This window comes from Centrocercus urophasianus, unplaced genomic scaffold, assembly GCF_019232065.1.
Source record: "Centrocercus urophasianus isolate 14NV4802_14NV808 unplaced genomic scaffold, USGS_Curo_1.0 seq_14, whole genome shotgun sequence".
NCBI classification, from domain to species: domain Eukaryota; kingdom Metazoa; phylum Chordata; class Aves; order Galliformes; family Phasianidae; genus Centrocercus; species Centrocercus urophasianus.
In genome coordinates this window covers 44,849,997-44,866,223 of record NW_024884586.1, presented here as the reverse complement: position 1 = coordinate 44,866,223, position 16,227 = coordinate 44,849,997, and the positions used below count along the sequence as shown (strand labels likewise).

The 16,227-nt window shown below is 44.3% G+C and overlaps 1 protein-coding gene across 1 annotated transcript in view; it reads left to right on the top strand.

Moving 5' to 3' along the window:
• The first annotated feature begins 7,464 nt into the window (after positions 1 to 7,464).
• AKT1 (AKT serine/threonine kinase 1) overlaps positions 7,465 to 16,227 on the top strand; it is a 71,528-nt gene continuing 62,765 nt past the window's right edge. The window contains exons 1-2 of the mRNA XM_042813570.1: positions 7,465 to 7,557; positions 13,746 to 13,910. Coding sequence (XP_042669504.1) covers positions 13,865 to 13,910 — 46 coding nt within the window. The 5' untranslated portion in view covers positions 7,465 to 7,557; positions 13,746 to 13,864. The remainder of the gene's footprint in view (positions 7,558 to 13,745; positions 13,911 to 16,227) is intronic.

Below are 16,227 nucleotides of genomic sequence, written 5' to 3'. Positions count from 1 at the left end.
TCTGTGCTACAGAACATGATTATTATTTTATCATTTACGGTATTGCCAAAGCTGCCTTGTGCTATGCAGTGCCCTGGCACCTCACAGGAGGCAGCATCTGCCCCCAAAGAACCTATCATCACAAAAACCAGAGAGTGGGCTGGGGGAAGGGAATTAATCAATTATTGACTTTCTCTGTATTAAATACAGGAGTGTCTGAGGTACAGAGATTAAATGACTTGGCGAGGTTATGCAGAGAGCCTTTAAAACAGCTGGGAATTGAAAGTAGCCCTCTTCCATCTAAATTCAGACGTGTTGAGTCATCAGTCAATAACAAGACTGATTTCCATGGCAGGAGCTTTTGGAGGCTTTAATCGGGTTTCACGTCCTATTATGCAGGATACCATGTAAATATAGAATAGCAGAGGCTCTCTGCAGGCATGTCCTCAAGCAATCCCCAATGATTTCAGGGGAGCTCTATGCATCCAGAAGGATGTCCTGGGGTAGACCTGATTTCCTAAATAGGGACAAAGTGAGAGTAACACCAGCATTATGTGCTGAGTATGGTAAGAGCTGAGAAGGGGGGTAGCATCCAAACAGGTAATTTTTATAGCGCAGAAATGTAAGTTGTTTTCAGCCTGAATTTTGTGGAGTTTCTGCACGTGCCTGATTCTCATTCCTAATATCTTATTAAATTTATGAACAGTTTCAGTTCATGAGGCAGCATCCTTTTCAGTGGCTGTGTCTGCATTAACATATTGGATTAGGGAATGTGCTTTGGAAGCAACTCCCCTGATCATGCCAATTCACAGAATTATAAAATCATGGAATGGTTTGTGTTGGAAGAAACCTTAAAGCACACCCAGATCAAGTTGCCTGCAGTGGGGAGGTGCCATCCAACCTGGCCTTGAGCACCTTCAGGAATGGGGCACCCACTCTGGGAAGCAGCTGGGAAGGATCTCTGGGAAGCAGCTGCCAGGGCCTCATCTCCCTCTAAGTAAAGAATTTCTTCCTAACATCTAACTTAAATCTCCCCTCTTTTAGTTAAAAGCCAATCCACTGCACTTTGGTTCATATCACGGAGCAGCCTTGGAACATGTGTGCTGGGCTCCCTTCCAGTAAATCCAGAGATGTCCTCCAGAATGGTTTCTCTAAGCTCTGACCACCACCAGGAATTGAGCCCATGAGACCCATTTACACCTAATCTGAAGCGTGACCCTTCACCAACGCACAGTGTGGAGTCAGGACCTCCACACCATTGCACTGCACTAGAAGACAGCTCCTCAAAGACCACGACTGCTCAAGCAGATCCGTCTCATCTTGCTTTCTTACCCACAGGAAACTTCAGGCCGGGGGGGAGAGGAAGAGGTTCAGGCCTGGAGAGGAGCCCTGTCCGTATAAGCAGGATGGAGTAACTTGCTCTGGCCGCAGTGCTACAGCCACAAACCTAAATGTAGGCACAGCTAACAAAAACAGCAAAGAGGTAGCCAAAGGCTAGTCAGAGCTTTCAAGAATTTTCTGACTGCAACAAATCAGTCCAAAGAGAAGATCTCAGTGATCTCACTGAAGACAAGGGGTATCATCCAGGCTGGCTGTGACTCTGGGCAGCCTGGTCTGGTGGTTGGCAACCGTGCACATAGCAGGGGGGTTGAAACTAGATGATCATTATGGTCCTTTTCAACCCAGGCCATTCTATGATTCTATGATTTCTGCACTCATAAGGTCAAACTCAGTCAGACACTGAGGAAATACAGGATAAATGCTTAAACTGGAAAAAAAGAAAAAAAGAAAAAAAGAAAAAAAATGCTCTGAATAGAGTTTTGCACTTACTGCACCATATAGTATCTTATTACCAGGGCTTCTCTTTCACAGAACAGCTTCATGTATTCTAAATACAGCCAAAACACCTCTCTTGTTGCTTCACAAAACCATTGTTTTTTTGGCTGGCGTCTGACTGCACAAACAAGGACATGGCAGGGCTCTGTTTCAAAGAAATGATGTGAAGATATGAATTTATCCTTCTCCTCTTTCCTGGCTTATCCTTGGTTCATGGTAGTGTGATCTTTTCTACCCATGGGTGTGAATACAGATGAAGACACACTAAGAGCAGTTTTATGGCTGCGGGAGCTGGGAGGTCAGCCCAGAATGATGCTGCCCTTCAAAGTTTTCAAACTATAAAATTTTGATGAAGTGATTCAAATTGTAGCAGATTCTCGTGTGCATGCAGATGCCATTAAATTGCACTGAGGAAATTAAAATCCCTTCTCTTCTAGCATCAATATACAAATAATAACAGAAATTTTTCTCTGGATAAATGTCTCAGGTACATGTTAAAGGATTGAAGCCGCTGTCGCCCTAATGCCTAAAACCCTAACAGCTCTGTTAAAGCTCTTGATCTCAAGGAAATTGTAAAGATCATAAGAAAGATTGACTGGCTCTGCATAGGTTCCACCTGGAGCATAGCACAGCCAACATCAGTGTTCCAACAGTGCTGTGCTCGTGCCCAGCTGTGCTGCTGCTCCTTCTGCATTTCCACGTGGAGATCTGCAGGGGCAATCAATCACTAATACTGCACTCAAGTTAATATGCCTATATTGAGCTTAACTGCATAATTTTAAGTGAAGAGCATAATCAGTGATGGATATGTGAGAGATGGGAATGCAACAGGAACCTGACTGTTTTTACTCTGGTTTGTTTGTTTGTTTGTTTGTTTTTCCAATATATGTATATAAGTTCACTATTTCAGTGTCATAGGATTTTCCCTTCTGAATACAACTAGAATTGTGATGTTTCCTCACACAGGTTACTGGAATTTCAGCATTCTCAAGCATTTTCCCAGAACTAAGTACTCATGAAATGTTACTTCATGAACAAGGGGGGAAATCAACAGTTTGAGGTAGAATTCAGTCATCAGCATCAGAAACTCTGTCTTCTGATGTGCTTCTGCAGACCCGAATGATGACTGATCTAGAGTGGGACTTGTGGTTATCACTGTAACAACAAAAACAGCTGTGGTGGTGTATGGGACAGAAGTGATACATACACTATTTTTATATGCTCTATATCTAACTAGTGCATTTTCTATACAAACCAATTCAGTTCCTGTTTATGTTTCCCACAGTGTGTTTGCCATCCTATGTTATGGCTATCATTATTCCAAACGAAGAGGACTGCTCAGCTCTCACTTTGGAGTTTGTCAACACCATTCCTGACTCAGCCAGACAGGCTCACTGCAGGACTGGGAAATGCACCTTCTTCCTCCTGCTCCAGCTGGAGGAAGCGCACTGCCTCCCCAGGGCTCCCCAGCTTCAGCATGCTGGTGACCAGGAAACAGAAGCTGGCAACTGAACAAAGGTCTCCTGCCCTTCCTCTTGAAGGGGTTTTAGCAAGCTATTAGGAAGAGCTCCCCAAAACACCCTAGCAAACAGCATAATTCAGACCGCTGCTGATCAAGGTGCCCGTTTAGCTGGCACTCAGCCTTATATGGACAAGACAAATTTCTAAAAAGCAAAGTCACCATGTTTCAATAGGACTATAATTATTATTCTTTTCTAGATAGCCTGCTATTGTTTTGCTGCTGAGAAATACACCTTCAAGAATTGGATTTGTTCAATTTTAGAAGTACAACTCTGTTTCTGGCACTACTAAACCCATTCTTAATTTTCATATTCAGTAAGCTATATTTTTGTCCTAGACCAAACCTCATTTGGTCATTTAAAAACCTTCAGTACCTAGTTCAAAAACCCCAGGGGCTGTCACATAGTCTTTCCATTTGAGTACACCCCACCTTTTAAAAAGGGAGGAACACATTTCCTGATGGCCCATAGATGTGCTGCCGCTACTTGCATCATAGAACAGAACTTGTTCTACTGGTGGTTAATTCAGTAATTCCATTTCATCTTAATATGCTATTCCTTCTTTTTATGCCTGGTTGGGTATAAAACTTTTTTTTTTTTAATCCGAAGCTGAATAATTTCAACATTTTAAAATGACTTTAACAGTTACATCAAATTCTATCATAGAATCATAGAACCATAGAATGGCCTGGGTTGAAAAGGACCACAATGGTCATCTAGTTTCAACCCCCTGCTGTGTGCAGGGTCGCCAACCACCAGACCAGGCTGCCCAGAGCCACATCCAGCCTGGCCTTGAATGCCTCCAGGGATGGGGCATCCACAACCTCCTTGGGCAACCTGTTCCAGTGCCTCACCACCCTCTGTGTGAAAAACTTCCTCCTAATATCTAACCTAAACCTCCCCTCTTAGTTTAAAGCCATTCCCCTTGTCCTATCACTATCCACCATCGTAAACAGCCGTTCCCCCTCCCCCTGTTTTCATGCTCCCTTCAAGTATTGGAAGGTGACAAATTATTAAAAATGGATGGAAACTATTCTTTTGGTGTGGCATCAACTGTTCTCTGCCATTAGCCCCTGCGTTCATTATTTTAGGGTGATATGATACCAAGGAAGACCTGACGCACCTTATCCTGAAGCACGTAAGAAATGAGAGTAAACAGATGAAATCTGAGGACGCACCCAGGGAAATCTAGGGACTTCCCTCAAAATTAGGGTTTATAGACTATAATCCCCTTGATGATAACTGAGTGATAAAGCACACGTTGTTTGCATTTATAACAATTATTGAGTGATTTCATTGTTCCCACTGAAGAAAAGGCCTGCTTTTGTTCATTGCTGATACAAAGTCACTCTTGTTGCAGACTAGGCACTTCCTACTTTACCTGGATATTTTTATCAGCAGTACGTTGCTGTGTGTGAGAAAAGCCTTACTCCTGTCTCTGAATCTAACTTCCCTCTTAAATTTGGGGAATATCAGCTCCACATCGGGATCCAAACTGCTTAGTATGGATCTGTCTTTCATCGTGGTGAATCAACAGTCCGCGAATCTAAACAATCTCTTTGTGTTTTTTTTTTTTAATTGCACTTCCTTTTTAGCAAACAACGGAGGTTTATTTTCTTCTCTTCAGGACTGAAAACAGTGTTTACTGTATGACCTTATTTTTAAAACTGCTGCTTCATTTGCAGGGGGAAGTCCTAATGACCTTGATCACCATGCAGTCTGGGAGCTTATTAATCAGGACTGGGTTTGGCAGGAAGGCAAGAAGCTCTCCTGCAATCAGATCTATTACCAGAGATCCCCCCACCTATACAGAAGCATCTCACAGACAGTAAAGTCCAGTACTTACACATGCTCTTTATTGCTAGGCATAATTGCAGGCTAAAGACTCAAAATTAGTTCATAAGTGGATATTCTTCTTGTACTTGTAAGTTCTATATGTGCCCTGTTAGCTCTGAGCTTTGCATGCTGACAATTAATTTCCTTTTAAATTTATCTCTGACACCTACCTACATTTTATTCTATGCTTAATATTCTGAACTTAATGCATAGTATGTAGAAATATGATTTTTCTTTTCCATTACGTTAGGGTGTGGACAGTTATCCGCCATTTCATTCTGTTCCGATCCCAGTATAAATCCTTCCACTGACAGCAGATGCAGATCTGACCCGATGCCAGGCAATTGGGCCTGCACCAGGGGGATCTGTGCATTCTGCCAAGTTGCCTGAATGTTGTATTTTTTTAAATTATGCTGAAACAAGCCCCAGTGAACCTAAAGGAGAGCTATGGTGTAGCATTCTGCCAGGAGGAACTGGCCTGTTTGCTGGTGGGAAAAGAGGCTTTTTTCCCTCCATCCTGAAGAAGGGCTTAGTCTTTTCTTTCAAGCTCCTTTAGTGCACTGATGTACACACAATCTGATGATAGACTGAACGCTCAGAAAATTAGTGACAGATAAGATTATTTGGACAGACTTCCTAGTTGATTACAATGGAAGAAGGATATAAAACGTGAATTTCAGTAAGAACGTACACAATGACACAAAGGGAAAATCTCTTAGTATATCAAATAGATTTGCTGCCTGTGTAAATGCAGAGCTGTGTTCCCCAGCTTTACTCTGTAAATGCTTTTTATGCACCTTTATTTTGTTAACAGTGCAAAGCTGTGGGAAGATGTGCCATTTTCTAAATTCTAACGAGCTTCCAATTACAGAAACACGATCATCAGTGATCATATGCTTCTGAACAAATCAAATCACTCTTACGGCCCAGTTAGATTTTATGGCAGTGTCAATTAGAAAATAAACAAAATCCCTTAATGAGTAAACAGGGAAAATTTTGATACTGGAAGCACAGAGAAATCATAAATCTTTCAAAGCCATTTCCACAACATCATTTTTCAGAGCGGAACAGCTCTTAAAATCTGACAAAATACTGCCCTGCTGCAAGCGATAGTTCTTGTTACCGCAGCAATCTGTAACATTTTGGGAATGGCTTTAAACTGAAGGAGGGTTAGGAAGCAATTCTTCACTCAGAGAGCAATGAGGCCCTGGCAGTGAGTGCCCCATTGCTGGAGGTGCCCAAGGCTAGGCTGGATGGGGTCCTGGGCAGCCTGAGCTGGTAGGGGGCAATCAGCACATGGCAGGGGGTTGGAGTTGGGTGGGCTTTGAGGTCCCCTCCAACTGGAGCCATTCTGTGATTGTATGAGATGTGTGTATTGAGAGCAGAACAGCCTAGCAAGCAGCAGGGAGGCTGGGATGCAGCATCTAAATTCATGGCCTGGATTGCTACCCAGTCCCCAGGCAGTCCTGCTTGCTGTGGGAAGGGATACTGAAACATCCTCTAAGTGATACCGCATTATTGAATCAATCAGGATTTAGGAGGCGCAGGGAAAACCTGCAGCGTGTTAAGTAGATTTGTATGGCTTCAGAAAAGCTTCACAAAGTTGCTTTGGTGCTGTACAGGAGCCACACACTTTCTGAGCAGCAGAGGTGCCACGAAACCACCGGGACCCGTGCTTTATCCTGCTTTTTAGAGTTCACTGCCGACACTTCGGGAACTCTTTGACGAGACCGGACAACAGGCTGTTAACGCCGGCAGCTTCCCGCAGCCCTAAGCCAGGAGAAGCCACAAAGTGACCCACACCCGGGGCTCTGGCAACGGGACGGCGGTGCCTCTCAAGGAGGGCAGCCCGAAGCGGGGCCCGGAGCCGGGCAGGCGGCGGGCCGAGGGGAGCAGCGAGGCGGAGCAGGGCGGCCCCACGGCGCGGCGGGGCGGGCGGGAAGCGGAGCGGCGGCGGTAGGACCCGGCGGCCGCTCCCCGGAGGATGTGAGCGAGCGCGTGTGGGACGAGCCCGGCTCCGGCTGCGGGGAGCTCGGCCCTGCGGCTCCGGGGTGCTGCTGAGCGAGGCGAGAGGCGCAGCCTCCTCCTCTCGGCCAGAGGCAGGAGCGAGGCGGAGAGGCGGGGAAGGCAGGCCGGCAGCCCGTGTGAGCCCCATGGGCCGAGCGACTGCGAGAAGGGGAGGAGGAGCCGGCCCGCCGCCCGCCGCCCGGGGATGGTGAGGAGGCGGCGGCTGCCGTGAGCCCAGTTAGGCCTTCGCTCGGCGCCCGCCCGCCGGGCTCTCCCTTCCTCCGCTCGCTCGCTCCCCCCTTCCCTCCCCTTCCCCTGCTCCTTCCCCTGCCGCCGCCGCCGCCCTCCCATCACCTCCTCCCCGGGCTCCCGCAGCCATGTAAGTGACCCGCTCCCCGGGGTGGGAAGGGCTGGGGGAAGGAAGCGCCGGGGCCTGCTCCGCCGCGCGTTGTGCGGGGCCGGGAGGGGCGGCCAGGCGAGGCGAGGCGAGGCGGCCGCTCTCCGCCTTCCCTGGGCGGCGGCCGCCGGGCGCCCACTGACCCGCGTAGGCCGCGGCGGGGGCTGCTGCCGGCCCGGGCTGAGGCGCCGCGGGGCCGCGCGTGGCGTGCGGTGGGGGGGAGGAGAGGGCCGCGGCCCCGCGGGAGCCGGGCCGGAGGGCTCAGGGTGAACGGGAAGCTTGGCTTCCCTGGGATGCGGGGGATGGAAGCGCTGCAGGGTGGGGGGCTCCCCCGGCCGCCCTCGGGGCTTGCGGCGGCTGGGTCGTCCCCGAGCATCTCCGAGGGAAAAGGGGCTCGGGGCAGAGGGAGGCACGGGGCATTTTCCGAAGTGTTGCACAGAAAGCGGCCGAGCGCTCTTCCATCTCCTCCCCCCGCCCCCATTTTTTCTCTTTATCTTTTGTGCGGCCCCGCGCTGCGTTGCGGACTGGGGTGCGTGTCTGTGTGTGTCGGTGCCGGGCAGTGCTGCTGGGCCCCATTGCTTTGACTTTTCCCTGGGGCGGTGTTGTGCAGAGGTGCGGGGAGCTGCCTGCAGCCGACAGCCCCCTCCCTCAATATACCCCCCCCAGGTGAAGTTCTGCAATTGCTGAAACGTTCCTGCAGACTTCTAGGACTTTTCCTTTGGATCCTTTGTAGAACGCAGAATTCTATCGGAGCGTGTGAGCATGCTGTTTGCTGTGTGTTTTACTGACAGAAAGGTACTGATGCAGGTTGCACCTTATTGGGATTTCCCCCTGCCCCTGGGAAAGGATTTAACCATTTTTTTCTCTGCTTTATTTTTCTTCCATCCCACCCATTACAAGAGCTAATCCCTGCTTTACTCTTGTTTGTTGTATTTGTGCCACCAGGAGGGATGTACATTTTGAAATACAGTTACAAAGGGGCGTTACTAGCACTTAATTCAGAAGAGTATTTGTTTACAGGTAAATAAATGTAACACAGTCTATGACTAGTAATTACCTTTTTGTAGCAGCTAATTTCCTGATGACAGCAACGGCATTTGTCTGAGTTAATAGATTTAAAGGCACTGTGGAACTACCTTTGATTTTTTTAAATAGGAGGGTTTTCCTTATGTACATTGTGTATAGAACTGCTTTTGGTTCTGAGCTGCAGCAGTAAATCAAATCTAAGAATTGATCCAGTGTCCGCAAGTAACCTGTAGCTCTGGCATTGCTGGCTTATAGAAACAACCTGTAAGTAATTACGAATAGGATTAAATAGGTTCATGAGTGACTTGGTTTGTTTGGGAGACAGAACAAAACTTCTGTTATAAATACTTTGAAATGGAATTTGATTAAATGCATCTTAAGTTGGTACAGAAGTTCTGAGCAGCACAGTCATTAAATTATATGAGGGTAAACTGTAAAAGGCCTTCTTCTTGTTTTGGAACATAAAGAAGATTTTGTCTAGCCTATGTCTTTGACAGAGAGTATGAAGAGCTCTCTTTTTCTGCCATTGCTTAGTTTTGAAATACGCAGTTCAGTTTGTCCTATCAAACTGCAGTTGTGGTTGCAGCTTGGACAGCTGCGTGTCGTAACTCTGGCCCCTCACCTGAACAAAATCAACCTCCTGTCTATTGATTAGTGAAGACATGAGAGCACAGGCATTCCGAATTGCAGCCTTGTAAACCTAGACTGTGCTGACGGATTGGAAGAAAAGTGGATGCAGCTTTAGAGATCTTTTTTCTTCTCCGCTTACTGTTTTTCCAGCAGTTCTTAGTATCAGAGAAGCATTTCTAAACCTTGTGATAAGCTGCACATACAATCATGAAATACTCATTTAGACATGATGTTCTAAATGGAACATCACATGAGCTAGTAGCAAATATTTGTGACCATGCATAACTCATGGTCCACAATGCATTTTTGTAAAGCAAGCTAAGATGCTGGAAAAACCTGGTCCTTCTGTGCTCTCTTGAAAGCTGTCTGCCCAGATTGAGTAACTGGGTCATGGTGTGTAGCCTCTGTGAGTTCGTGGGGCCTTGAGTGCTTTGGAAGCACTGCTTCTCCTGGGTAGGATTTGCATAATGCAGGAGATGTACTTCACTGGTCAGAGCGTGGTGGAGATACTTCTCTGTATGCTCTACTTAAAATGTTGGCTAGAGCCCAACTTTGTTGTGCTTGTGCCATTTGGATGCAGTTGGCTGTGAGCTTAAAATGAGATCAGGGATATGCTGCAGAAAGAGAGCGTGGGTTGCTTGTGCGATGCATGGGCCCCAAAACACACCTCTGCTCCCCTGCAGTTCTTGTGCAGCTTGCCTACTGCGTGACAGCGCCTTGCAACCAAGTTCTGCTGTTGTGCGTTAAGGGAACGTGCACTGCGTCACGTGAGGGCATCAGGGCTGCCAGTCTGCATCCCGTGTTGGGTGTTGGGATGGGCAAAGCGCTAGTCCAGGAGCGTGCTTTGCTGTAACCTGCTTTCTGATCTGTGCTGACTGGCACAGCTGAGTGACGGGGGTGGGACTGAGGCTGGTGGGTTTGATCTTCCTCTGAGAGAGGCTTACTCCTTCACAAGGATGAATTCATTACCGTGATGCTCCTGCATCCCGTAAGCTTGTTTCAGATTCACTGTTAATGGAAGAATTAATTTTCTTCCTGCTCTGCTTTTGGGTGTGAATAGAAAGAAATATAAAATTTGACCTTGGAAAGAAGGTGAATTGAGAAGGACAAATTGATCTCTTGATTTCAGGGGTATTTGGGAACAAGAGAACGTGAATGTAAGTACAAGAGCATACAAAAAAAAGGAGCTTTCCCAAATACAGGAGAGATGATTCTGCTCCACCTTCTGTTTAAGCTGATTCCTTAAAGCAGCTTCGTTGTTTCAGTGCACAGGGAAATGAGTTATCTCATTACTTATGAAAGTTAATAACCTTTAGGGGATTAATGTATGCATTAGATCAGTATTCACTGGGGCACAGTGCTGATGTTGTGCTATTTGTGATTTGCTGTGCTTCTGCTGTGTGAGGAATATTTTGGTATTGAAAAAGGTATTACAGAAAGTGTATTGAATGTCCAGCAAACTGAATGCTGAGAGAAAGACAGAGTTGTTTAGCTTTTGACAGTACTCAGTCATGTGCAGACACAGACTGAAGCAGCCAGGTCATACTCACCTCAGATGCCCTCTGCTCACTGGGAACCATTCCTAGATGGCCATAAAGGAGGGCTGTAATAATTCTTTTTTTTTTTTTTCCTTCTCTCTAAAGATTTCATGCAAATGGAACTTTCTCTGGTTTACACATCTTCAGAAACACATAGGCCAGTAGTTAACTTGCTCATCTGTTCCAGGAAATTACCATTATTTGCTAGCAGTCTATTTGATTACCTTGTATTTGAATACATTTATTAAGCACAACTTGGATGTGTATTTCGAACTACCAGGTAGAGTGAGTTTGCTGCTGTTGGAGCTTTGGACGTTCTATTGCACAGCAAGAAGGCATTCCCAGCTCCAAGTAAAGTTCCCCCTTAGAAAAGAAATGCTTTGGCATTGCTGAAGGAACAGGGTGGAGCTGATGCTCTAGTGTGGTGGAAGCAGCTGGGCAGGTAGGCACATCCCTGATGGCAGAGCTGCACTAATAAGTGGAGGATGCTTGTTGTATGGGAACTGGAGGTGGAGGACAGTCCAGGCTTTTTGGGCACTACAGAAACTGGAAAAAGTAGTTCTTCTGACCTTTGGTTTTCATTGCTGATTTGCTGTTTTTTGGTCTACATAGTCACTGATTCAGATTGAGATGACAGTTTAGGCTGTGAGGAGCAGGAGGCTGCCAGGTGGTAATCCTAGCAAGTGTTAACACAGAAAAACCTGAAGTATGTTAGAGGTTCTATGATTTTGTGCCATCGCACTTTTTTCTGGTATTAGTAAAAGGATGGTCCTTTCTACAGACTAGTTTGGTTCATAGCTTTCTTTCTTTCTTTTTTTTTTTTTTAAAGTATGAGTCTTGAAAAGGATGTTGATTGCTTAACATGTTAAAATTGCAGAATTGAAGACACAGAGCTAGGCTACACAGACCCCACTTTCTGTTACAGCACCACGTTAGATGCATTTATTTTCACACCTTGGTGTTGTGTTTCCTTACCTAAGCTGTGATAATCTTAGGGGTTTTGCTCAACACTTTGCAAATCTCTCGATGCTGAAGCGAAGCCTTTAGCAAGGTTTGGTCTCTTACTGATGTCAACAAGTAGATCTAGCTGGAGTGACTGTTGTGCATGCATTTTTGAAAGGAGAGTGAAAGCCTGCTGGGTTCATCAAGTTGTGTCTTAATTGCTCTGGATCTGAAGGAGTTTGTTCAAAGACAACTGGTGGCTGTGGGTTGCTGGTCTCTATTTTGCAGCATATGGTTTTCACATATTTATTTATGAATTTAAGAATTCTTACAAGTCTCTTGTTCCAATGTCATTTTTTTGTGTGTGTTTTTCCTCCCTCGGGCAAATGTTGTATCTGTTTCTTTGAGATGATAATTGTAAGCAGTCAGAAATGGCAGATTCATAATTTGGAAAAATATCTGCTGTTTCCAGGGGGAAAAAAACAAATAAAATAAAATGTTACTGGAAATAGTGATAAATAGTTAAAGTTCATAGGTAAAAATACTAGGATTGGCTTTTCTTCTCTCGCATCTCCTCCCTGTCAATTTCTGCTTCTAGTGACCATTCCAATTTGACTTCCTTGCTTTGAAAATAGTTACAGAGCACTGGCAATGAATGGCACAGGCCCCTCTGTCCTTGCTAATGTCTCAGTTCTGGGTTGGATTCATTTTGACCACCTGCTTCTTCCATCCAGGCTTGTGTCTTAGTGAGTTATGTGAAATTAGTTGCTTTTTAATCTGGTTTCTGATGAGTATCACCTGCGTGCTCACAAATAATTGATGCACACATGCCAAGTGCATGCAGAGATGATATATATTTGTTGGTGGGAATGTGATGCCTCGATGTTTGGAGAGAGACCAGTAAAAGCCAGGTCTTTGCTGGCTTGTTACAAGTGCTGCTATGTTAGTTATTACTTAGTTATTGCTTAGAACGTGCCACTAGATTTTTTTGATTGCCTAAGCAATATCAAATGGGATGAACAAATGGATGCTTCTGAGAGCTCAGAAGTCATTAAAGAAAAGCTGCATAGATATATGGTATAGAACTATACCACAAGCAGAAAGTATAATAATATTCAATTCAGGAAAAAAAAATAAAAGCTGATCTTTCTGGAAAGAGCTACTTTCATTGAGGGAAAGAAAGATGAAGAGCATTTTGTGTGATAGTCAGCCATGAGATAGCCAAACCTTATTGAAAATGTGTCTATTTCGAGCTACTTGGACAGAGACTTCATCTCATAAAGCAAGAAGGTAGAAATCCTAAGGTGTCCTTAGGTTATTTCATTGCAAGAAGGAGCAGCAATCTGCAGTGAGTTACAGAAACATGATAAAATTGATCAGGATGCTTCTAAGGGCTGATTTAGGATAACGTGGGCTTATCTGGGAATCGTTGTAGAGAGGCAGGAATTATATCAAATATAGAAAAGGTGATTTTGGGGGAAGACAAGGAGATTTGAGTGAGATAACAAGATAATGTGCAGCAAAGTATTGGGAATTTTTACTCTTGGGAGCACATCCCTAAGATGCACCGTGTATTTGTTGATAGACTGATGCACAGCAGGCTGTAAATAAACCTTCCTGAGGGGATTCTGGAAGTCTTACCTGGAAATATTTAGAATTCGACTTTGCTGAGTCTTGGATTTTTTCCTTGTTGAGGGGAGTTTGATGTTGTTGGAGAGCTGGAAGGTGCCTACTGGGCAGGGACTTGCAGCCACTTCTAATCTAGACAGATATTGTGAGTCTGCCAGCGGTCAGCCAGCTCAGTGAGGAAGCAGGGCTTCAGCAGGCACTTCTTCCAGCACCTTCACCTGCTGAGACACAGCAATCCCTGTGAAGAACAAAGCCCTCATTTAGGATTTGTAATAATAGTTAAAAAAAAAAAAAAATAGCCAACAACCCAGCAGTGAAAACTACTCCCTGTTGTACCCCTGATTTAACGTAAGTGATGTACTTCAAATAATGGTGGGCTTTTGTTTGTTTGTTTGATTCTTTTAGAAGTAGCTGAGAAGGAGAAAGACAAGAAAAAGAACATCCTTTTTGTGGACCCTTCTGCTGGAGATCAGAAATTTCAACATTTGACATAAACTGATCTACCAAGAGACATTCCTGCCATTATGAATGAAGTAGCGATAGTGAAGGAAGGATGGCTCCACAAACGAGGTAAGTGGCTCTCCTCTTCAGGACGACTGGTTTGGGTCCTGCAACATGGGATCTGCCCTTTAGCAAGGTATATTTAGATAGTCAGTTCTTATTTTCTTGCTCGCCTCAGTGGGAAACTGCCTGTAAGGAGTGTGTGTGACTTTCTGTCAAGCTGAGCAGATGTGTTACAAGGGGATTTCTTTGGGTTCATGCATGTGCGTGTGTTCACATAAAACTGCAGCAGCTCTTTGGTTTGAAAATGATGATGAAGATAGCAACCAGAGATGATACTTAGAGTGTTAAAGGTTCAGCTGAGGCAAATCATTTGTTTTATATGTAGATCTGTAGCTTTTCTTTTTCCCTTTGTATGCTGTTAGAAGGTAGAATTGTCTTGAAGTGAGCCTTGATTTGAATGGTGATCAGTCTTTGCGAGCAGTGCTGTTCTCTTGCAGGGACTTGCCAGAGAACACATTTTTCTGTTTGCCTGAACCTCTCTTGGTACTGGTGCCCTGGACACAAAGAGCAACCTTGAGTTTGTGCACTCTGTGTTTTTGCTTTACCGCTAACAAAGTATGATTTTTATCCAACATTTTCTTGACTGGATGGTGAAACTGCAGTAACGCAGTCACGTGTACCATTATGCTTTTTGCATTCTTAAGTGTTGTATTTCCAAAACGCCGGATTTGTACTTCATTTTTGAGAGGATAGGTGGGTGTTTTCAACACCGCTCTTGGCTTACCTGCTTCTTTATATTCTGCTATTGTTTCTTGTAAGAGAGAGAACACTGCTAGGTACTTTCCTTAATATCGTCATTTTTTGGACCAAAACCAGAACCCGTGTGCTCCAGCAGTAGGAGAACTTGTATGGTTTTGCAAACTCAGGATTTTTCCAGAGGGTTTGCAACAACATGCCTGAAGGTGCAAAGGTATAGTGTAATTATTTTTGGAAGAAAATGGGAATTCATTATCATAACCTTGATAAAGGCTGATCATTCATCTGCAACAATGAAGCTTATAATCCATGATTTAATAGGGTGGAAGCTGGATGCAGTTTGGCAAATTATCTGATGCTTGATGTAAAAGTGCTTTGATAAGTTTTTTTCATGTTTTTGTTCTGGTCTGTTTTACTTAAAAGCAAGGATAGGAATGCTCTCATTCACTCATTACCTTCAGTAATGCACCAGATAATTCTGGTGTACTCAGGCTGCCTTATTCTTGTGACAAAATTGTGAATTACACTGTTTGGTTAGAACAGGAGGAAGAAACACAAAGTATGTTTCCCTTTCCCATTTATGTATATAGAAACTTATTAAATAAGTGATACATTTTTAGTTTTAAATGGCATATTTAGGCTGCAGTGTTTTTTAGTCTTCTTGTTACAGTTTTTTTCTGTACTTTTTAATTTTTTATTTTATTTATTTATATTTTTTTTTGAGGAGCACTGCACAAAAATCTGAGGGAGACATTTAGTTTTAAAAATCTGCAAATGGAATTTGAAAACCACACAGATTATCAGGATGATCCAGGTGTTTCTGAAACTTTGAAGCAGTCATATTTCAGTCTTGTTTTAATTTAGCCTTGAGTACTGAATTCACATTGTTTCTGGAATTACAATGAATCTACTTTCATGTAAGGAGACCTTTGCAAGTCCTAGTAAAAGATGCTCTGATCTCTTGATCTGATACTTTTCTTTTTAAAATCACCTTACAGAATCAGATTATTGTCTCGGATGGCTTGCTGGCAGTACTCTGAGATTGTCTGTAGAATGCATTTCCATTTCCAAAATGTTGTTCTGCATAATTGAGATTGCAAATTTGTGCCTAAACTGTCAAATGTATCTTGGTGGTTCTTGGATGCCAGTTGTCCCAGCCTTTTTTAATCAGTTCCCCATTGCTTTTTTGCCTTCTTGGTAGGTACGGTGACTCCTACCTCACCCTGCTTAATATATTTTGCCACTGTTAATTTGGCATTGTCTAATTGGTTTTAGAAAGCAGTGCTGTATCTTCCCAGCTTACTCTGGTGTATTCTGTGTGCCAGTTCCGTTACTCTCTTAATGGTTGTAGCTGCTGTGAGATCTGTTGAGAAACTCAATTCTTTTGGCTTGGGGGAGGTGAATCTGATCCATTTGTGTATATGTTTTGTAAACGACTTTTCTTTTTAATCACTTATTGTCAGACCCTATCAGTTTGCTTGCTCTGCAAGATGAAGTGCTACAACCACAGGATGTTTCCAAAACTGATGTCTGATACTGTGAACTTCTGAAGTCAAGGCATAAACAGTAATTACTGCAGGGAGGGACTGCTAAAGGGTTTTATATTTAGGAAATGTATATTGTTTGT